This window comes from Rhineura floridana, chromosome 10 (genome assembly GCF_030035675.1).
Source record: "Rhineura floridana isolate rRhiFlo1 chromosome 10, rRhiFlo1.hap2, whole genome shotgun sequence".
In the NCBI taxonomy this organism is placed as follows: domain Eukaryota; kingdom Metazoa; phylum Chordata; class Lepidosauria; order Squamata; family Rhineuridae; genus Rhineura; species Rhineura floridana.
This window is the reverse complement of record NC_084489.1, coordinates 89,691,362-89,715,197: the sequence shown is the minus strand read 5'-3', so window position 1 is coordinate 89,715,197 and position 23,836 is coordinate 89,691,362. Positions and strand designations below refer to the sequence as shown.

The following is a 23,836-nucleotide window of genomic DNA, read 5'->3' as shown; positions in this document are numbered from 1 at the left end:
GAGGTCCTGCTCTGGGTTCCCCTACTGACTGGCACAGCCAATGAATACAAAGGGAAGAACCTTTCCGGATGCATCACCTGCTTGATGGACTTCCGTCCCCCTGGAGGGAAGCTTGGCTGCCCCCTAAGTTAGTTCCGTCATCAGGTTAAGACCGTTTCAGGGAGGCTTTGGGGGCTATTTGACTGGGCTTTCTCTCTGCTGCTGTGCTGAGGCCGTACTGTTAAGAGCTTTGTGTTGGTTTGCTGCAATTGTATTTTATAAGACACTTTTTAAATACTTTATTAGGAATTTAAGCAGTTGCCTTACGGTGATGCAGACCACTGTCCATGTAGCTCAATATTGTCTACATGGACTGGCAGCAGCTATCCAGGGTTTCAGGCAGATGTCTGTCCCAGCCCTACCTGGTGATGCGGGAGACTGAACCTTGGACCTTCTGCATGCAAGGCAGATGCTCTGCCACTGAGCTACATGTGTGTGTTTTGGTGTCTGAAGTTGTTATGAATTCTAGCCACCAAAAGAGTGGGATATTACTTTTATCTCCCAACAACACAAACTTCCTCCCGCTTTTGTAGCTGCAGAGTAGGCACTGAGGAAAGGGGATTGGCAGGTCCAGATTGCAAGAAGACACAAGCCAGTCACCTCTCCAAGAATCTGTTTCAAGCAAGACACGGAGGCAACCGTCAAGCAGGGTGAAAAATGACACTTTACCATCAGAAATTAGCAAAAGGAACAGAGGACTGTCTTCTTGGCCTTAGCAAACGTCAGACAGATTATTCCAAAGAGTCAACAGGAATATCTCTTTTTTTTCCTGTTAGAGAACAAAATCACTAACCCTTGGAGTCCATTTTATTTGCACCATCGTTTGGGCACAAGCACAGAAATGTTTCATGGCTCCAAACTGCAGGACTTTATTTTCTGTCCCCAGTTGTTGAGACCTCTGATGTTATAGGAGAAGACCCGAATGGTTCAGTCCAAGATGGCCACTTCCTTAGGCAGCATCCAGATATGCTCCTCTGTCCCAACCAGAGCTCCCCAGTGATGTTTAATGGAATGTTTAAGGAAGGAACCTCTCTTGCCTGAAACAGGGGGCGCTGGCCTCTGTCCGCAACTTCACTCTGCCCTGCTGGCTATGCAGGTGTATCTGTGGTGGGCGGCTCTCAAGCCAAGAAGCCTCGCTCTCGTGGAGGCGCTGGTGCCCAACCAGGTGTTGCTTGCGGGTGAAGCTTTTGTGGCAGAGGGGACATTGGTAAGGGCGCTCCCCAGTGTGCAGCCGGCCGTGGGTGGCGAGGTGCTCTTTGCGGATGAAGGTCTTCCCACACTCGCCACAGGCATACGGCCGCTCGCCTGTGTGGATCATCTGGTGCCGCAGGAAATTGGAGTGGTGGTTGAAGCCACGGCCACACTCCCCGCAGATGTAGGAGCGGGCCTTCCCAGCCACCGCCACCACATGGGTCCGCTGGTGGAGGCGAAGGTTGATCTTCAGCCGGAAGCTCTTCTTGCACTCAGCGCACGTGTGCGGCCGCTCGCCCGAGTGCCACAGGCGGTGCTTGCTCAGGCTTGCTTGGTGAGGGAAGCAGCGCCCGCATTCAGGGCAGGAGTAAACCCGGCTGCCTGGCTGAAGGGCTGGGATGGGGCTCCCTTGGGGCTCAGAGGCGGCTGGGGGGTGAGTCCGCTGGTGCAGCGCACATTGCTCCTCGTACAGGAAACTTTTCCCACAGTCAGGGCACACATAAGGCGCCTCACCAGGGAGTGCCCCCTCCTGGACAATGATGGTTGTGAAGTCTGCAAAGCCGCTTCTGCCCTCAGCCGGCTCCTCCAGCCCAGCACCAACACCAGCCGTCTGTCCACCAACACAGGCCAAGCCCTCCTCCAGGAAGTGGAACACGGCCTGGTCCAATGCCGCTGGCAACGCACTGTACAGTTCCGGGTCTCCAGGGCCCATCTCTGCCATATGAGGCACCCGGGTGAGGAGGGAAGCATCTGGAGGGAGAAGACGACCACCTCAGAGGCAAGTTCTCCAGTGAGTTTTCCTACTGTGACTGCGTGGTGGGGGATGGAGTTTATTTTTCCTAACTCTGTAGGTTCCTCTGAGGGGTTTTGAACCAGCAGGGTATTAAATTTAATAACAACACAGAAATCAAAGTTGGGAGGGACCTCAGAGGTCCTTAAGCACTGCATATTTGTTACTTGCACTAGAAGCCTCTCAATAAATATACTATTCTGCTTAGTTGAAAGGACCTCAACACCCCGCTAATGCAGGAAATCTGCTGCTACACAATCCCCACAGGAGGCCATCCAGCATTGGCTTAAAAAGCTCCAGCAAAGGAGAGGCAGTCTGTCCTACTGCCAAACAGCCTGTTCCATCAAGAAATCCTTCCTACATTTACTTGAAATAATAAATAAATAGCCAGTGGCCCTTGTCACTAAGCCTGCAGGGAAGGCTGACTAGCCACAAGGAAATTCTGCAGGGATGGGACTGGAGGAATCAAGGTGGTCCTGAATTACCACCTTCAGGGCCACACCAGGCCATCTTTAACTCACCTGGGCTGTCCTCTGCGGTCGCTTCCCTTTCTTCTGAATCCCACTCGCCTACCACGGAAGGAACAATTTCCCGTTGCATAAGAGATACGGTGTCATTCATGGAGGCAGAGAATTCTGTGGGTTAAGAGGGAAAAGGATTCACTGGGATTACTTAATTTCCCCATCCGGACGCACAAATAAATTAGAGGTTGGATAAGGGACGTCACCTAGAATTGGGGGGCCAGAAGGGACCCAAAAGATGATCTCGGGCAGACCAACCCCTCACCTTAACCTGGGACACATGTAAATGCCTGAGAGGACCACAGTAGTAGGATGACAGATTCTTCTATACCAAAATCTCCAATTCCATGCAAAGAAAATTAAAATGCTACAGCAACACCTATGCTAATAAGCTACATGAGGGCCGAGGAACCTTTTTCAGCCCAGGGGCCACATTCTCTTCGGGACAACTTTCCGGGGGGCACATGGCAGTGGTGGGTGGAGCCAGAGGCAAAAGTGGGCGGAGCAACAAAATGTGATTTTTTTTAACCTCTGTATAGTAGACTTGCTTTTACGCAAACCCACCCACCTCTCTTTATCCCCCATCCAGAGAACAACGAGGCATTATCAGAGATCAAGGACACATTGTGAGCAGGCAAAAACACTGAAGCTGGCCTGAGGTTGGGGAAGGTGTTTGGCCTAGGCAGAGTCCTGAGGGCCAGGCAGAGAGGCTCACAGGGCCACATTGGCCCCCTAGGCTTGAGGCGCCCCGTCCCTGAGCTACATTGGGGAAATTCATGCAGAGCTGAGCAGTGCAGGATTTGGAGACTGCTGGCTCTTGGCCCACTTTGACTTGAAGAGGTCACCACAGAGCAAGTGAGCTCACCAATCTGGCACTCTTGGGACCAGGGAGGTTTTTCCTTCCCAGCCCACTTGGGGAAGGCATCACAAGTCCTCTTAACTCGCCTGTGCCGATGCTCCCAGGCTGCCCTTCGTCCTCCTCAACACACGGCTCCTCCCCACGCTCAATACGGGACAACAGGTCAGGTTTGGCAATGGCATAATCTGGGGAGCGGGAAAAAAGCAAAGAACAAGGAAGAACCTTGATCCATGACACTTTGCCTACAGAACACAGCATCCTGGGATTCTTGTTGTTGTTATGTGCCTTCAAGTCGACTATGACTTATGGCAACCCTATGAAACAGTGACCTCCCAGAGCATCTGTCATAAACCACAGTGTTCAGATCTTGTAAGTTCAGGTCTGTGGCTTCCTTTCATCTCTTGTTTGGCCTTCCTCTTTTTCTACTCCCTTCTGTTTTTCCCAGCATTATTATCTTTTCTAGTGAATCATGTCTTCTCATGATGTGTGCAAAGTAGGATAACCTCTGTTTCATCATTTTAGCTTCTAGTGATAGTTCTGGTTTAATTTGTTCTAACACCCAATTATTTGTCTTTTTCACTGTCCGTGGTATGCGCAACGCTCTCCTCCAACACCACATTTCAAAGGAGTTGATTTTTCTCTTATCTGCTTTTTTCACTGTCCAACTTTCACATCCATACATAGAGATTGGGAATACCATGGTCTGAATGATCCTGACTTTAGTGTTCAGTGATACTAAATTCTAAAGTTTGTTTATTGACTTTAATCAAGTTTCTAGCCCTTATGTTTACAGACAAAAAAGTGGTAGCATGTGAGCAGCTGCAGTAGCAGCAGCAGCATCTAACGGAGCTTCAGGAGGATTTGCGGTCATACAAGGAAGGCGTCAGCACAACTCTCCCCCTCTTGCTGTGACTCACTGCTGTGACTTTGGCTTCTACCTAACTTCCTTGGCAGCGGTAGTGGCCTGTGGGTCCGTGTCAGTGGGGCACCTTGGACAGCTCCTTGAATATTCAGATTAAAACCCGGAGCAGATTCCGCTGGCATGGAGCCACCAGCCACTGCCGTTGGCAATCTAACCTGAGCTTTCCCCTCTGTTCATCTCTCTCCTTCCATTCCCCTTCATCACACCATCACACCGCTTGCCAAAGAAATCCAAAAACCCGATTCCTGGAAGCAGAATGCATTATGCAAAAGAAGCAGCAAGGCACAGGAGCTCTTGAGGACTTTCAGGAAAGGCCCGTCTAGCCCAGGGGTGGCTACTCTGTGGCCCTCCAGATGGTGTAAGACTCCATTTCCCATCAGGCCCAGCCTGGACAGCCAAGGGCCAGGTGTGATGAGAGCCCTACAACCTCTAGAGGGCCAAAGGTTAGCCATCCTTGATGTAGTTCTTCCCAGAGGGGGCGACACTATGAAAACAATAGCATCCCACCACCACCACCATCAGCACTTTGCATTCAGTGATAGACTGCCTCTGAACATGGGAGCTCAGTTTGCCTGTCATAGCTACTAGCCAGTGGCTGACCCTTTCTTCAAGGGAGCTCCAGGCAGCATCCAAGATGTGTCTGGGTGGGCTCCCACCCAAACAGTGCTCACATCCAGACCTGCCATCACGAGCCTCTGTACCAGGTCCTGGGCGTTTGGCCACTGAAAGCACGTGCGCACGCACGCACACACACACACACACACATCTATCCCTTTAGGGTCTTTTGGGGTTCTCTTTACCCAGCGAGATCAGTGACTCGTAGTTCCCCTTCATCACGTTCTTGTAGAGCTCCTTCTGCCACTCCTCCAGCTTCTCCCACTCCTGCTCTGAGAAGTAGACAGAGACCTCGTCAAAGGTCACTGGCACCTGGAATTGCAAGCAAAAAAGAGATTGCAGCAGCAGCAGCAGCAGGGACTCACGGAGGCAAATTCTTATGCCGGAAAGGGCAGACTAACAAGGAAGATGGCTGCTGTGATCCGAAGGAAGAATCTCAGCTCAGCCTCGCTCTCCCTGTTTCATCCCACCAGAACTCGAGGCCATTCCATAAAGCTGGATATTGGAAGATTCAGGACAGACAAAAGGAAGGACTTCATCACACAGCGCAGAGTTAAAACTATGGAATTCACTCGCACAGGAGGCAGTGATGGCCACCAACTCAGATGGCTTTACAGGAGGATTAGACAAATCCATGGCGGAGAAAGCTACCACTGGTTGCTATCAGTCATGAAGGCTATATATGACCGCCTTCTGAACACCAGCTGCTGGAAAACGCAGGAGGGGAGAGTGCTCCTTGCGCTCAGGTCCTGCTTGCAGTTTTCCCATTGGGGCATCTGGGTGGCCACTGTGGGAACAGGATGCTGGACTAGGGGGGCCTCCTTTGGCCTGATCCAACTGCAGGGATCTTCTTAGGGTCTCATACAGCTTCCTCCCTAAAGTGTACCATAGATGCTCCAGAGCTGGTGTTGTTTCACTTGGTATAAGCCAAGCAGACCATTTTTAAATCTCTGCTCGCCACCAAGCCCACCTCTTGGATGTCAGCAAGCTACTTTTTCTTGGCCTCTGCTCTCTAATTATTATTATTATTATTATTATTATTATTATTATTATTATTAAAAATATTTCTCTCCCACCCTTCTGCCCTATAATAGGGCACTCAGGGTGGCTTACAAAAATAAAATCAGACATGTATTTAATAAAATTGTAAGCAGTAAAATCACAAAAACATAAAAATACATAAAAATACAATAAAAATACAATTAAAATACATAAAATACTATATATATATATATATATATATATATATATATATACACACACACATATACATATATATAGGGATTGGTACGAAAGGGACTACAAAGGTAAAATTTAACGTAGAAGACATAAATCATCATCATCATCATCATCTCTGGCCTACCCTACAAGGCTGTTGTAAGGCAGGGCGGCAAACCACCAGCTCATGGGCTGGATGCAGCCAGCAGTGAACTCGGATCTCCCCCTCAGCTCTGCCCCCCCTTTCATCCATTATCATTCCATCCTGGCTATGAAGGTGGGGAGGGAAGGGGGAGGGATAGGTCTGTTAGCTCACAACTCCTTCCATGCTGGCAGGTGAGCAAGATCCTCCTCTTCTGCGCTCTCTCTCTCTCTCTCTCTCTCTCTCTCTCTCTCTCTCCTGTTTGCAAAAGGGACTGTGCATCCACTTTTTGGATGCAGGGGGTAGGTGTGTGCATGGATGTATTGTGTGTGTTTGGGAAAAGGAAAGGGAAAGAATATGAGATGGTGATGAGAGAGAGAGAGAGAGAGAGAGGGAGAGAGATGGCTCTGGCCCCCGACAGATTACCTGCAAGGGAATCTGGCCCTCAAGGGGGAAAAACACCTCTGTTGGAACGATTACTGAGATGATCTATATGAAGCGCTTTGGGCACTTATCGTTGTAATACCCACCACTGAGTGGACCACCGAGAAGGCACTCCAAATTGTCTTTCAACCCTTTCAACTTGCTTTAGTTTGGACTGTGAAAAGCACCCAAGGGCAAGAACTGCACGAAGGGCTTTTCGCCTCCAGATCACTGTCTGCGTTCAACAAGTCTAAGAAAGTCAGGTCAACCCAAGAAGCAAAGAACTCTTTTTGAACAGAGAAACTCCTGCAGGCGGGAGAGTGTTGCTCCCCTGGCCAAGGAACGCTCTGTGGGGAAAGGAATTCCCTTGGCCAGGCTCCTCCTGTGACTTGGCACATCTGGCTCACCTTGGGGATTTCTCCTCTGGAGCCCGGGGGCAGGCGCAGGATCCAGAAGTTCCGGTTCTTCAGCAGGTTCTCCAGGTTTTCCAGCCTCCTCTGGAGCTGCCCATACTTCTGGATCAGGGTCCCTAAGGCATCCAGGTGGTGGCTGAACTCCGACACAGCCTTCTCTGCTCCAGAGAGTTTCTTCTCGGCCAACCCTGCCTTCCGCTCCAGGGTCAGCAGCCGCCCAGCATGAACGTCCACCTTCCTCTCCACTGCCTGCATCGCGGCTACCACGGTCCAGAGGGACAGCTCTGTGGCCTGCCGGTGCGGCACCTCTTCGCGGCTTTGCTTGGGGTGGAAGCAAGAGTGCAAGGGCGTTGGCGGCAGAGGCCCCAGACCCCACTCCAAACCTCGCTGGCAAGGACAGAAAGGGCAGAAGCTTGGATGAAGTGTTGGAATTAGACAACGGTTACTAGACAGATACTGTGAACATAACAGGAGTCCACCTGGAAGCTGTAGTGGTCCAAAGCATCTGGAGGGCACCACGTTGGGGGTGGCTGGCTAAGACTATTAAAGAGAGTCCTAACACACACTTGCAGGAGCCCCCCCCCACCTATATTGTGTGTCTCAATTATGGATCTTTGTATATTTTAATGTTTGTGTAGCTGGTTTTTATGCTTTGTAAACAACTTAGAAGCCTATGTTGGCATGAAGTGATATATTGATTTATTAATAATGTAGATACAGCATATGGCATCCTAGGATGGTCAAGAGTGGTGACAAAGGAATAGGGAAATCAGATTCCATATTTATTAAAATTTGGGCGTAGGAGGTTGTGATGTTCCTGTATTAATGTATATATGGTAAGTGCTGTTTGTATAGAAGATATGTGGTAAGTGGAATGAAAGAGGAGGGGGGAGTAAATGAGCAGGAGAATGCTGGATGATTGGCTGAGTGTTTGGATGGCTGAGAGTCTAAATGGAAGGATGACAGTTGAATCTGGGGGGACGTGAGTGGGTTGTTTGAGAGGTGTTAGGTGGACGTTAGTGGGTTGTTTTGGTGGAGTTGGGAGGTGGGCGTGAGTTGGTGTATGTCAGGAGAGTGTGGAGAAAGAGGGAGGTGGAGTTCGGATTAGTAATAAGTCAAATATCACAGTAATAGATGAAACCATAAGCTTGTAGATCATTATCAAAGTTATCTTGTTATTAATGTTATTTAATAAATACTATTTTGGTTTACCGAAGGCCTGATCCTTGGCTGGGGTTTCACAGACCAGAAGGGAGGGTAAGGTAATAACCAAGGCTGAATGGAAACAGTAACAAATGGTGGCAGCGGTGAAGAGGAGAAGATAACATTATAAGTATCCAGAGCAACCCCGAGTTATGAGTTATCTGCATTGATACAAGGGGGTTGGGAACAGCATAGGCACGCAGTCACGAATGTAACCAGATAGAGAGACTCAGGCAAGGTCTCTGGGAACATTGGTTGTAGAACGTGACTGGTGGTGCTGCCTAGCAGGGGGATCTAGTGAGATCTGTGCTAGAGCGGAGAGAGAAACTACAAAAAAGGACAGTCCGGACTGGTGGAGTCCCTGGTGGTGCCTAGTGAAAGGCAGTAGCCACAAGCAGGTAGGAACCTGACAGGGAGAGCCAGGGAAGGGTGTCACAGAGGTCTTGAGTGATAGGCCTCAGACTCCACCGATCAGCAGACTTTCACAGAACCAGAAAGCCCTCTTGAACACCCACTGGAGCCAGATGAGGCTGGAAAAGTGTTAATTAAAAAGGAGATTGCTGTGGGTGCCCCTGGTAGTCTTGAAATATCAAAGGAGTCTCAAATTGTGCACTTGGAGGTGGCCTCCTTGGAGCTATCTTGGCTAGGGAAATTGTAAAAAGACAGACCTTTGGGAGGGCAACAGGTCTGTGCATGCTTCTCTCATGCAGCTTGCAAGTCCACGGACCACAGCTTGAAATCCCCTGCTCTACATTTCAGCCTCCATCTGCTCCCATCTAATTCTGCCTGTGAAATCATGTCCAGATAAAATCCCCTGTGCTCTGTCTCTGCCCATTTGTAGATGTTTGGTTAAGAGTTATTTTGTATCCGTTGACTTTCAGTTTATGATCTGCTGTTTATTATTTGCACCGAGTGTCTTTTAAATGACACACACAAAAGCACACATAGCTCAGTGGCAGAGCACCAGCTTTGCAAGCCACTTCAGTCAGTTAAAGGATGAGACATTTGTTACTAAATAAAAGAATTTTGCAAATAATGGGGAGGGGGAGGAGAAGGGTGAAAGTTCCGACACAGTGATCCCCACCAAAGGGGCAATAAGTACTAGGCCTGGGCAATTATAAGGTCTGTTCTCTTCCCTTTTCTTTCTTGTTATGTGCCTCCAAGTCGACTGCGACTTATGGCGACCCCATGAATCAGTGACCTCCAAGAGCATCTGTCATGAACTCAGATCTTGTAACTTCAGGTCTGTGGCTTCCTTTATGGAATCAATCCATCTCTTGTTTGCCCTTCCTCCTTTTCTACTCCCTGCTGTTTTTCCCAGCATGATTGTCTTTTCTAGTGAATCATGTCTTCTCATTATGTGTCCAAAGTATGAGAACCTCAGTTTCATCATTTTAGTGATAGTTCTGGTTTAATTTTTTACTATTTTGAAAACAATCTTAAACCTTATTTTCTCTCTCTCTCTCCCCTTCTCCTTGCCTTTGCACTTTTTCTGCAGTTTGAAACCAAAATCCAGCCCTATGCCTTGGTAATATCTTCCCTTTGCACCTTTTCTGTACGCGCATGCACATTGCACACACACACACGCCTCTGCCAATTCTCATCTGGGTCAGACAGCAGACTTCTTATTGTCATCATTTATTCATTTATTACTACATTTCTCTCCCGCCTTTTTTCCCCAGGAGTTCAAGGTGGCACACACGGCTCTCCTCTTCCCCACTGTTTTCTCACACCAGTCCTATGAGATAAGCCAGGCTGTGAGCTACAGCACCTAGCCCAAGGTCACCCAGTGAGCTTCACGGCCCAGTGGGGATTTGACTCCTTTTTCTCCCTGGTCCTATTAATATCCTTCCACCTTACTCTATGTTCTTGAACAGAAGATGTACAAGACAACAAACCGGGTTGTGTGTAGCAAGAGAGGACATACTCCTTTCCCCTAGGGCTAGCCGTATAGCACAGTGGGGAGGACAGCCTGGCTGGGAGTCCAGAGTCTGTGAGTTCAAATCCCCGCTCGTGTCTCCTGGGTGTCAAGGGCCAGCTAAAGGGAGTGGCTCAGGGGTTACGTGCCCTGCCACCTGTGCAGCCATGGGCAAGCGGCATAGTCCCAAGGAGCCCATTTGCCCCTCAGCTGGCAGTTGCGGACAAGGAAGGGGCTGGCTTGTGCAGCTGTGGCAAGCTGAGCAGGCCCTGGCCAGCAGGGGAGGACTAGCCTCAGAGGGAGGCAACGGGAAACCCCCTCTGGATACCTCTCTCTTACCATGAAAACCCAGTTTGTAGGGTAGCCATATGTCAGGATCGACTTGAGGACATATAACAACAAGAAGCCATTCATTAAGTCCCTGGTTGACAGACCTGCATAGCTCCCGTTTAAGAATAGCCAGTTTACACTGCCATCTGGGGTCAGTAAACCCATGGGATTCAGCAGGGCTTACTTCTGAGTAGACACGGGGAGGGGTGGACAGTTACGGTGGCATAAACCCACCCCTGCCCCTAAAAGATTATCAGCACAAGAAATGTGTTTGTTGGCTGTTGCAGTTAGCGTAGCCTGAATGGACAGAAGTGCAGTCCCTGAAATGGTGTAATATAGTCTGCTGGGATTGCAACCCTATTCACCTCTATTCAGAATTAAGTCTCATTGCGTTAAATGAGGATGCAGGTAAGATTGCAGACTGAGTTTTACCTCTGTCAGACATAGAACTCAAGAGACATATAATTTTCTGGACATGTTGAAACAACAAAGGAAAACCAAGGAGTTATGTGTTAACCTAATGTGAGAGTATTTAAAGTTCCACAAGCAACTTTTATTCTGTGCTGCATCGCATAGAAATGAGACTACATTTCCAATTTCAGGAAAGGGGGCAAAATTTATTCTGGTGGCTTACTTTTGATGCATGCAATTTCTGTTTACCTCAGGATATACATTACAGCATCATTTGCAGCATCAATACATCAATACACATTACAGCATTTCTCTGACAGTGCAATCCTACACTCAGAAGCAAGCCCCAGTGCATTCACTGGGACTTACTCCCAGGCAAGTGTGTATAAGATAACAGATTAAATTGTTGTTTAACTTGTAAATTGCTTTGATGCTTTTAATGATATTGCAGTATACACACATATTTATAAATTAAAAAATAACTTATACTACTAACAAAAAGCAATATATAAGTGTTTGTACAACTGCAGTGCTCAAGTGTCCAGGGTTTCTGTGCAAGGGAGGAGGATGGGGAGAAAACGAGGTGTCTTTGGCCCCAAAGCAGCCCCACCGAGGGTGAGAATCATCAGCCGCCGCTGGCAGCAACACAAGCCAAGAACCACCCGGCACTTTGCACATGGTGTTGGGAAAGAAGTAAAATAAGCACAGCCCCTTCCTGGGAGCAGCCACTCGAAAGAGATGTGTGCGCGGAGGGCGGGCCTGCAGGGCTCTGCAGGGCGCCAAAGAGTTCTCTCGGCCTTCGCCGGAGCCCACACACGCGTGCCTCTGAGCTCGTGCAGACTGCCCGGCCTAAACAATCGCACCCCCCCACACACAATCCAGAAAGGGGGGCGGGGTCCGCTCCCTCGCACGGCTCGGCTCCTGCGCGCCCCGCAACCTTTCCATTTTATTTTGTAAGAAAGACATTAACCCCTTGCGAGCCGGGATCGCTCTGGGCAAGAGGGCTGCGCTTCTTCCTTTTCCTCTCTGCCCCCCTCCACCCCCCCCCGCTCGCTTCCTACCTGGGCAGAAGAGGAATCCCACCCCGCAGCCATCGCTTTCCTGGCAGGCAGGCAGGCAGGCTCGCCCCGTCCGTCCGTCCGGTGAAGCAGCCGGAGGGAGCCCCGAGTCACACACCCAGTCGGAGGAGGAAGGCGCCGCGAGGGGAGAGGCGGAGAAAGGAGGCGGAGGGTGGGGGGCTCCTCAGTCCGCTGGGGGCAGAAGGGAAGAGGAGGAGCCGCGCACCCGCAGCAAGCCAGCCAGCCAGCCAGCGCCCGCTGGCCGCGTCCATCCCTCGGAGAGCCAGCCGGCCGGCCTGGGGCCAGCTCGGATGCCGTCCCCGCCAGCCGCGGCCAGGGCGGGAGAGCAGCCGGCCAGCGAGAGCCCCGTTGCAGATCAGCGTTGCGGGGACTCAGCCCTGGTAGGCGAGGGCGCTCTGCACATGCTCGGGCATCCTCGCCTCGCGGCTAAGGGCTGACTCGGCCGCTGGCAGAGGCGTCAAATATCGCCCTAGCCCTTGAAGCTGCCGGCAGAGTCCTACGCCTACGTAGAGTTGGAAGGGGCCTGTAAGGCCATCGAGTCCAACCCCCTGCTCAGTGCAGGAATACAAATCAAAGTATTCCCGACAGGTGGCTGTCCAGCTGCCTCTTGAAGGTCTCCAGTGTCTGAAAGCCGCCTCTCCTCCCTCGGTCATGGGTTACATTGTCGTACGAAGAAGTATTCCCGGTGCCACGTACACCACAGATGCCTTATTAAAGTCATTTCTCTGTTGATTATTAAAGCAGCTCAGTGCACCATGTAAATTACATTGACAGCAGACAGCACTATTGAACGTCTACAGGTCTAGGGAGGGCTGCAGAACTAACCCACGGGGTGCTCCCCTCCCTATGCTATAAAGGAAGGGAACCTCCCCAAGTACCTGCATGGTAAAGAATTATCTGCTGTACTCAATCATTCATAATCGGCTGTTAACTAATGAAGTAACCTAAGTGGTACATCTTGGTGTCAATCTTAATTGCTTAAATGTAAATGTACTGCCTTCAAGTCAATTCTGACTTATGGCGACCCTATGAATAGAGTTTTCATGAGGCTGAGAGGCAGTGACTGGCCCAAAGTCACCCAGTGAGCTTCATGGCGATGTGGGGATTCGAACCCTGGTCTCCCAGGTCGTAGTCCAACACTTTAACCCCTACACCACACTGGCTCTCTTAATTGCTTATCTGACCTCATAGAATCATGGCTTAGTAGAGTTGGAAGAGGCCTATCCTATGGTCATCCTCTAAGACCCTTTTCAAGGTACCCACTCTCAAAGAAGCTTGGAAGGCAGCAAAATGGAAAATGGCCTTTTTGTTTCTCTCCCCCCCCCTGCCACCTGTGGAGTGCTCTCCCACGTGAGGCCTGCCTGGTTGTGTCAGGTTATACCTTTCCTCTTTTCCCAGGGCATCTGATGGAATATCATAGAATCATACAGTTGAAAGGGGCCTATAAGGCCATCCAGTCCACCCCCCACTCAATGCAGGAATCCAAGTTAAAGCATACCTGACAGATGGCTGTCTAGCTTCCTCTTGAATGCCTCCAGTGTTGGAGAGCCCACCACCTTCCTAGGTCATTGGTTCCATTGTCGTGTCCCTCAGCTGTTCTCCCAACCACATCAGCCAACCCAGCCAGTTCTCTGGTCGCCTCACTTCAAAAAAAGATATTGTAGAGCTGGAAAAGGCAAGGATCAAGGGGATGGAGTGACTCGCCTAGGAGGAAAGGCTGCAGCTTTGGGAGCTTTTTAGTTTAGAGAAAGAGGTGACATGACAGAAGGCTATAAAATTATGCATGGCATGGAGAAAGTGGACCCAGAAAAGGTTTTCTCTCTCTCTCACCATACTAGAACCTGGGGCCACCCAATGAGGCTGAATGCTGGAAGATACAGGATGAAAGGAAGTTATTTTTCACACAGTGCATAGTTAAATGATGGAATTTGCTCCCACACGATGAAGAGGTGGCCGCCAACTTGGAAGGTTTTAAAAGGTGATTAAACAAATTCATGGAGGAGGCAGCTAGGCTACTAACCCTGATGTACATTTATTTCTACTTCCACTCTCGGAGGCAGTGTGCTTCAGAACGGTCCCTGCTGCCTTGAAAGAGGTGGCAGCACGGCCACTCTTAAAGAAACCAGCCTTGGACCTCTGGGACGGGAATAATCATCAACCAGTCGCAAACGCCCCTTTCTCAGGGAAGCTAGCTGCAGGCATTCTTGGATAACACTGATTATTTAGATCCGTTACAGCCTGGGTCAGCCTTGGTCACCCTGATGGATGACGTTTGCAGAGTGGGACAGGGGAGTACGACCAGCTTGGGACAAGTTTACTTGCAGGACCACCTTACCCCACATGTGCCTACTCTACTGCTTTGGTCTGTGGAACTGGCACCATTACAGATGCCACGGAATACCTGTTCCACAATTGTAAGAAAGCATTCTTTCAGTGTGGCAGCCGCAGCATTTATGCTTTGGAACTCCCTGCCTATTGACAACAGGCTGGCACTTTCGCTGTACTCTTTTCGGCACCCGCTTAAAACATTTTTGTTTAGGCAAGCCTATCCAGACACATAGATGCTGATGTTTTAATCTCTTTTTACCCTACTGTTGTTTTTAAAAAATGTTTGAATTAATTGTTCTTAACTGTTTTTATCGATAATTTTAATGTGCTTTGTAAACTGCTTAGAGGCTTTTCACAACCAAGTAGTATATAATTTTTGTTAAATACCAGTTGGTGGAAACCACAGGAGGGGAGAGTGCAGTTGCGCTCAGGTTCTGTTGGCAAGCTTTCCGTAGGGATCTGACCAGCCACTGTGAGGACAGGATGCTGGACCAGATAGGCCATTGGCCTGACCCAGCAGCCAGGCTCTTTTGATATTTTAGCCCAGTGGTTTCCAACTTGGGGGCCATGACCTCCGGGGGCCCGTGAAGTAATCCAGAGGGGGCCGCAAACAGTAAAGAAATGAATTATTATTATTTTAAAGTCTTCACTCCCTGGACTCTGTCTGCTCCCCACTGTCACTGCGGACGACACCTCCCCTTGCTCCAAACGAGAGGGGAGGACTTTTGCTGAAGTGGCAGAGCATCTTTCAGCCACTTCAAGGGCAGGCATCTGCCTATAAAACACATGGCAGATGTCAAAGGAGGCTGAGGGTGAAGCTACCAGGAAGAAGAGGGGATTACTATCCCAACTCCCGTCTCCTTGCACTGCTGCTGCTGACGCCACCCTTACTCACTACAAGAGGAGAGGGCTTTTTGTGAATAAAAAGAAGCAAGGCTGCAAGGCAAGGCTGCTTTCCCCCTTCCTTCCTGGCAGCCAGCCTGCCTCGAGGGGAGGGGGTCACGAGTTTTTTTTAGTTTATAAAGAGGGTCCCGTACTCATAAAAGTTGGATACCACTGTTTTAGCCTAAGGAAAGGGGCTGTCTTATCAATTACATTTGTAAGTCACTCTAGAAGCTTTCTTTTTCTTTTTCTGAAGAGCTGGATAAAAATGTTTTATGTAGGATAAACTGAGCAATCACCATTGATGAATTCCATTGTTACAGTACAAGTAGTGCTATGCACCCTACTGGTTCGAAATGTCGCTATTACCTAATTACCTACCTGCATACCTAATGTATGCAGAGCAGATGATTTAAGTTCAGCTCAGGCAAGGAGGCTTGTTGTTTGTTGTTATGTGTCTTCAAGTCGATCACGACTTATGGTGACCCTATGAATCGGCAACCTCCAAGAGGTCTGTCATGGACCACCCTGTTCAGCAAGGAGGCTAAATGTAAATGTACTGCCTTCAAGTCAATTCCGACTTATGGCGACCCTAGGGATAGGGTTTTCATGAGGCTGAGAGGCAGTGACTGGCCCAAGGTCACCCAGTGAGCTTCATAGCTATGTGGGGATTTGAACCCTGGTCTCCCAGGTCATAGTCCAACACTCTAACCACTACATCACACTGGCTCTCGGCAAGGAAGCTACCAGTGCCCTAATTCTCATAGAAGCATAGAATAGTAGAGTTCGAAGGGGCCTATAAGGCCATCAAGTCCAACCCCCTGCTCAATGCAGGAATACAAATCAAAGTATTCCCGACAGATGGCTGTCCAGCTGCCTCTTGAAGGCCTCCAGTGTCGGGGAGCCCACTTCCTCTCTAGGTCATTGATTCCATTGTCGTATGGCTCTAACAGTTAGGAAGTTTTCCCTGGTGTCCAGTCAAAATCTGGCTTCCCGCAACTTGAGCTCATTATTCCGTGTCCTGCGCACTGGGATGATCGAGAAGAGATCCGGGCCCTCCTCTGTGTGGCAACCTTTCATGTACTTGAAGAGTGCTATCATATCTCCCCTCAGTCTTCTCTTCTCCAGGCTAAACCTGCCCAGTTCTGAACAACTGTCCCCGCCCCCCACAGCTTGGATCCACACAGGGGTGAGTTTGAAAGCTTGATGGTGGCCATTGGGCCTTTTCCACAGCTGTCTGCCCCTTGCTGGTTTCAGCTGGTCAAGTTCACTCTTTGCCCTCCCAGTGCTACAGGCAGACATCTTTCCTTTCAGGGAAAGTCACTATTTCCAGCTCCTTTTACCTTCGTGTTTGCTTTATGCACCTAAGCATCCCAGAGTCCAGGACTACAACTATCACCTCCATCTGCTCTCTACCTCTGCAACATTTTTTACACTTTTCCCTCCCACAGGTCAGACCTGGCCTGAGACAGTGTAAGAACATCCCCCATTTTCCTGTCGGGAGAGAGCCAGACGGCACCAATTGCACTGCTGAGCTATCGTGACCATCCCCAGCACTCGATAAGCACAGCCTTTGTTTTTCTTGCACCTGCAATTTTTCCGCACCTCTAGAGCAGCCTTTGGCAACCTGAAGCTGAGGCCCTCCAGGTGTTTTGGATTATGGCTCCCAACAGCTGTGCTAGCTGAGGCTGATGGGAGTTGTAGTCCAACATAGGGAAGGCACCAAGTTGGCAAAGGCCACTCTAGTCCGTTTGGTTTGGTCACAGTTTGCTGGCCAAGACATTTTGCCTGCTTGTCTGCCTCAAAAGACACTGACCCGCATGGATTCTGTATCAGGAGTCAGTAGTGGAGGGCTGGTCCATTAGGGCAAGCGGGCCCCCGACCTCAGCCTGCCCTGAGCCATTCCCCCCGCCTGCCTTCTGACTTACAGCCAGTCCAGGGGATGTCACTGCCTGCCAGTTCCCTTCCTCCTCCGCAGGATCAGTGTTGTCCTTGCAGAACTTGGCAGGAAGACGGGGGCAAAGCGAGGCTTAGTTTAGGCTCTTTGCCTTCTGCCCCACCAGCCTGACTGGGCACCAGCCACCATCAGCTGGGCACCAGCACTAGGGAACACCATCATCTCTGCAGCGTGTTGTACAGACAAGAGCTAGCCAAGGTGTCCCTTCTGGAGAATAAATCAAAAGGGACAACAAGCCAATTTTAGGTTTCAACAACGGCACCTGCTGCTAGATTTGGAAGAAGCGGGCCTCCTGCAAGGGTGAGCAGCCAAGGAACAAGCCAGCATCAAAGCTCCCCTAGCAGGGCTACGTATGTGTGGACTCACCTAACGGTCCTGCCCATGTATATAGGGCTGAAATGGGAGCCATGATCTGACATCTTCTGAAAGTAGTATCTCCATAGCTCTTGTTTTGCAGTGACTGCTGTAGTGTCCTGGTTTGCATTCGACCCCAGGAGGTGAGGAGCATTGTGCTTAACATTGGGCACCACTTGTTCATTGGGACAACCATTGATCAAGCCTGGCAAATGCTCCAGCTCGGCCAAGTTCTGCCTCCTCGGTTCTGTCCACAGCACACTGTCAGACGGAGAAAGGGATATTCACCGCTCAAAAGCTAAGCATTGCAGGCCACTTTGTCGATTGTGGGAGGCATCCAGCAGTTTGTACTTAATCCCAACAGAATATATATATATATATATATATATATATATATATATATATATATATATATATATATATATATATATATATTTCTGGAAACACTGCTCTCAAAAGACATTATGCCACCTTTCGCCAGCATGGTGCCCTCCAGATGTTTTAGACTAGAATTCCCATTAGCTCCAGCCAATATGGCCACTCTAGCTGGGGCTGATGGAAGCTGAAGTCTACATCATTGGGAGGACACCAGGCTGAGGATGGCTGCATTATGAGGCTTATGTGGAGAGGGGAGAGAGAGTTTGTAAATGTTGCTAATTGTGCATGCTTCGTTTTGAATTGCTCCTGGCAAATTGCACTTGCAGCAAGCCAGGGCCAATGAGACGCAGCTGGAGATTTATGGGTAAGGAAATATAACTGTGTCCAACTTGGATGTGTGAGATCCTCTCGTCCAGCTGCACAAATGATGGAAAACATGGCATTAAAATAAAAAGGCCACTGAGAAAACAGGGCCCTCCCCACAGGACTACAGCTGGTATAGCACAATGGGGAGGAGAGCCTGGCTGGGAGTCCAGAATCTGAGAGTTCCCCGCTTGTGTCTCCTGGTTGTCAAGGGTCAGCTAAAGATCACCCCCACAGCAAGTGGCTCAGGGGTTACGTGCCCTGCCCCCTGTGCAGCCGTGGGCAAGCTGCAGAGTCCCAAGGAGCCCGGCTGCCCCCCAGCTGGCAGTTGCAGACAAGGAAGGGGCTGGCTTGTGCAGCTGTGGCAAGCTGAGCAGGCCCTGGCCAGCTGGGGAGGACTAGCCTCAGAGGGAGGCTATGGTAAACCCCCTCTGAATACTGCTTACCATGAACACCCTATTCACAGGGTCGCCATAAGTCAGGATCTACTTGAAGGCAGTCCTCCCCCCCAGGACTAGGCTATCTGTTGGTTGTTGCCTATCAACAGCCGTCAACCATGATGGCTTCGGATGGAACCCCTGTGTGGAGTAGCTGTATGCTTGCTGTGGGCACACAAACAGGGAGAGTCTTCCATGGACCTCCAGGTGGCTCCTTCCACTCTGGGCCAGCAGGACTCTTCTTTCTTACCCTTTATGTTACAATAGCACTTTCGGAGGTGCTCATCCAACGGTTTGTCCCACAGTTGGCTAGGGCCAGCCGCTCAGGTCTGTACTACCAACAAAATCATCTGCCCAGGATCAGAGGCAATCCCTTCATGAGCAGTGGGCTTGTAGTAAAGGCAGCGACCACAGTGGTTGTATAGTCTTCAAAGGGTCCCCAAGCATACCTGGAATAAGGCCAGGCTATTCCCAGTTGGCCTGTCCCCTCCCTGCAGCCTTATTAGGGTCCTCCTCCTGATGCCATAGCCTTGGCATTCAGCCCACCTCTGGGGCACCCCTGGCAGCACTTGGAGCTGCCGACACGAGACTCTCCAAGGAGAAAATTCACCCGCGCCTGACCTGCTTCGGCGAGGCTGTTTCACCACCTGCCCAGAGACGACGAGGACTGCAGAAGAGAGACACTGTATTGACCGGTTTTTGCAAAAGAAGGCGTTACAAAAAGAAACCAAACTGCAGCCACAGACCAAACACCTAACGTCACACAGAGGAAAAGCAGGTTCGATACAGTCACCTCAGCTGACATTTAGCTTAACAACACTGAAATTCATATATAATTCAACCAATATTTACAAAGATGCCGTTTGTAAAACAACAACAACAACAACAGCAACCATAACGATAACAGCAAGACGAGAGGGGGCGGCAGTTCTCTGATGCCTTCAGGCGAGAGAGAACGGGGGAGATATGGTACAGGCGGCAAGTCCTGTTGCAACTTCTTACGGGGAAACAACACTACATGAGCTCTTGGCACTGGATTATAACAACCAGGAACAACCTGTTAACGGAGACTGGTTGAAGCTGCTCTTACTTGTACACATTACCTGGAGTGTAACCAAACACAGTTTAAAAATTAAAAGAAAGACCAAAAAAAACCTCCCACACCTTTACTAACAACAATCAACTGGAAAAGGACGGTTTTGATTTCAGCTCCATGGAGGTGCTTAACGGTGCAGGGCACCCACGGGGGAGGGGTGCTCACCCCTCCTGGGCAGGATCAAAAGAGAGGCTAATGGATGCAGTTTGCCATCGTACACGCCCACCTTCCCAATCCCTGATACTCGCTGTGCAAGAAAAAGAGAGAGACCATCAGCCTCAAGGAAGGCTCACGCTGCGACAAGATGAGGCAGAAGAATAATTTTGAGATTTTGGGTCATTGTGTGTGCAAGGAGGGAGAAGCAGTGAATGTTTGCTAGAGGCTGCCGCCTCCTCTCCACAGCCCACAGAAAGACAGCACAGGGCCGGTTCTCCACTGAATGGAACAACAGCCTCGGGGCATGGCAGGCCCACTGTTACACCAGAAAGGCCCACGGGAAGTGCTACCCCCCAGAGGTGGAAGAGGCAGAGCTCAGCTTATGACGTCTTGCCCTCGTGCAAACCCCTTGCACAGTGTGTGCAGGAGGAGCAGATGATGCTCTTAACAGTCAACAAGAGGGAGCCCCTCCCCCATGTCATGTCCCAGAATGCCCTGGTGCTTTTGGAGGGCAAGTGAGGCCAGCTCTTCGGCCCACATCGGGACAAGCAGGTGAAGCCGCTACAGTTGCTCTTGCTTCAAGCCCATCAGCCCGGCCTGCGTCCCAAGGCCCAGGTGGTGCGTCGCCGGGTTGCGGGTGTGGATTTTCTGGTGGCAGTTCAGAGACTCCTTGTAGCGGAAGTTCTTCCCGCAGGTGGCGCACTGGTAGGGCGTCTCGCCGGTGTGGACGCGCCAGTGTTTGAGGAGATGGTCGCGGCGGATGAAGCTCTTCCCGCACTCCGTGCACTGGTAGGGCCTCTCACCCGTGTGGATCCGCTGGTGCCGGACAGCTTTGGAGAGGTCGCGGAAGTCTTTGCCACAGTATGTGCAGGTCAGGGGCCCGTCACCTTTCCCTGTGTGGAGCTTCTGGTGGAGCAGCAAGCTCACCTCCAGCTTAAAGCTCTCCTTGCACTGAGTGCAGGTGTACGGCCGCTCCACCATGTGGTTGCCGGGGCGTCTCCCGGCACTGGGCTTCGCAGCAGAGCTCCTCTGGGGCTCGGGGCGCTTTGGGGGCCTGGGACGTGCCGGAGTTGCAGCTCGCTGGAGCGGGAAGGGGTTGGGCTTTGGTTTCGGGCCTCCTCCAGCAACCATCGCAGGGTAGCTCCCGCCTCCACCATGGGTCTTTTGGTGGGTGGTGAAAAGCTGCTTGTCCTGAAAGCCTTCCCCACATTCGCAACAGATGTAAGGGCCGGTGAGGGCCTCCACAGCCAACGCGGAGGAGTCCTCTCTCTTCAGCTCTCCCACACAGCGAGCTGATCGCCTCAGGCTGCTCCCTGGAGGCTTCCTGGGTGGGGCAACTGGAATGGGTTGGCTCTCACAGAGCAGTTCTTCGCCTGGGCCCTGGAAAACCTCTGTCCATTTCCTGGGGAACATGCCAGGGAGCTCTAAGCTTTCAGGATCTTCTTCCAGGAGCTGTGGAGGATCTGGAGAAATGAGAAAGAAAACAGGCAAATTGATGGCAGACAGGACAGCACGGCGTGAAGACACCCACCAGCTCAATCCTGCTGCTGTGGAAAAGGACCATCCATCCATCCATGCGCCTGCTCCTGCCCAGCCGATGCAAATGCATCACAAACAGCTCCAAATCACTCAAGCAGATGACCAGCCCCCGCCCCAGCCAAAGTCTCAATAGGAGTCCCATCATTCTGAACTGGGGGGATTTCTTCCTAACCCAAATCAGGGCACGCACTCAAAGTGACCAGCATGCGTAAAAACCCATCCTCAGTCAGGATTTCCCAGAGGGTGCACTTCTGTACCATCTATCATCACAAGTGTAGCTCAAGACATTATTTGCCGTCAGCTGGGCTGGTCATACTCCAGGCTAAGTAAAAATTCCACCCTAAAAAAAATAAATATTTAGAGCCAGTGCTGTGTAGATTGTTAGAATGTCGAACTAGCACGGGGGAGAGCTGGGTTCAAATCCTCACTCAACCACATGAAACACACTGGGTGACCTTGGGACAGGCACATACACTCAACCTAACCTACCTCATAGGGTTGTTGTGAGGATAAAAGAGGTGGGGAGAACCATATGGGCTGCCTTGAGATCCTCTGAGAAAAGGCAGGATAATAAATGCATTTAAATATTCATTCAGCCTAATCAGAAACTATGTTATCTGTGTATCTCTGACTGACTGTGTTTTGGAAGAGAATTTAGAAATACTGGTGAGGATCCAAACTGAGATCACGCTCACACTAGGTTGGTACAACTGTTGGCTCCTACCTCTCCCCAACTGCTGATCTGTTGGCTCCCACCTCTCTCCGGCCTTTCAAAAGCAGTTTACTATGTGGCACCGAAGGGCCTCTTTAGACCTTCAAGGAGGTAAGCCCCCTTCAGCTCAGGAACTAGTTTTATGGTTCTCTGGATCCTTTATTGCCCTTAAAACGAAGAGGATGTACACTGCAAGGAGACTGGCGCAGGCACATGGCACATTCTGCACTCAGGATCACTGAAATCAACCAACCCTGGCGGCATGGAAAGCCTACACTGGGATGGATCTCTGACCAGAGCTTGGAAGATTACTTTTAAAAAGTAATAAATTACAGTTAAAGTTACACGGTCCAAAAAAAGTAGTAATTACCGTTACAATCACAATCGCTCTGAAAGTAACTGATTACTTTACTTTTTCTCAAAAGTAATGACTGCAATTACATTTCAGTTACTTATAAAAATGCCTACAAGGGGCTGGCCTTGGCTGCTGCACATCTAAGTAGCCTCAAACAACATTAAAAATAAACAAACACATACAGAGGTAGTAGAATAATTATTTTTATTCATAAGATAGCAATGGTGGTCTCTCTGCTGGTAAGGGAGGTGGGGAGGGAGGCTGAGGCCACTACTCAGATCTTTGCACGCCAAACCCAGTGCAACCCCCCCACTCAGCCAGCCAGCATAATCTCTCTCACTTAACCACCTCCCAGACCCTGCCCTGCCACCAACTAAGGGACACTCACCCAAGCAAACATTTTCCCCCGAGATACAAAAAAGTTAAAATACTGCAAATGCAGCACAGTAGCCAGAGAGGGTGGTAGAGGCCACATTGTGTGCCAAGTGCAAACACAGTATATTCTCTCTCTCTCTCTCTCTCTCTCTCTCTCTCTCTCTTTCTCTCTCACACACACACATGTTGTCATCTTTCACCTCCACAGTTCTTTATCTCCATTCTGCTGCTGCCTCCTTCTCCTCCTTTATCCATGTTCTTAACCTCCGGATCCTTTTTCCCTCCACTCTATTCTTCACCACCACTATCCATTTTTTAAAATAATTGTTTTCTCCACTCCACCCCGTCTCACTCTCTGGCTCCTCCCTCGTCGCCTCCTACCCATCCACAGAACATGAGGAAAGAGCGACACTGCACAGAAGCCCAGTTTGAGGCACATGATTTTCATCCACAAATCAGAGGAGCAGAAGACTTCCCCTGCCCCCCCCAAGTAATGCCCAAAAGTAATTCTGGAAACGTTACAATTACTCCACAAAAGTAGTGAAATTACTCCTATTACAATCAAAATGGAAAGGAATTACCCACTCGTCAAACAAGTAACGAATTACAAGTAATTCGTTACTTGTAACTAGTTACTTCCAAGCTCTGTCTCTGACCCACCAAACCTTCCCAATCCTCCTATAACGAACCAGAGCAAAGCAAGGCCTAGGAGAAGCAGCCAGCCACACTGGCGCTTTCAGGGATTCATGGCTCTGCACAGCTGACTCCTCCTCCTCCTCCGTCCCATCCTCCAGCAACGTTCTCCTTTCCCTCCCACGTCCTCCTGGCCT

The 23,836-nt window shown here is 50.1% G+C and overlaps 1 protein-coding gene across 1 annotated transcript in view; it reads right to left on the bottom strand.

Annotated features, from left to right (window-relative positions):
- Positions 1-736: 736 nt before the first annotated feature.
- Positions 737-23,836, bottom strand: part of LOC133364838 (uncharacterized) — a 40,906-nt gene continuing 17,806 nt past the window's right edge. Inside the window, exons 6-14 of the mRNA XM_061585700.1 lie at positions 20,591-21,488; positions 17,608-17,856; positions 15,666-15,673; positions 12,057-12,451; positions 7,128-7,520; positions 5,123-5,249; positions 3,487-3,585; positions 2,542-2,655; positions 737-1,980 (exon numbers count right to left, since the gene is read on the bottom strand). Of these exons, the coding sequence (XP_061441684.1) occupies positions 1,055-1,980; positions 2,542-2,655; positions 3,487-3,585; positions 5,123-5,249; positions 7,128-7,520; positions 12,057-12,451; positions 15,666-15,673; positions 17,608-17,856; positions 20,591-21,488 (3,209 nt within the window). The 3' untranslated portion in view covers positions 737-1,054. The remainder of the gene's footprint in view (positions 1,981-2,541; positions 2,656-3,486; positions 3,586-5,122; positions 5,250-7,127; positions 7,521-12,056; positions 12,452-15,665; positions 15,674-17,607; positions 17,857-20,590; positions 21,489-23,836) is intronic.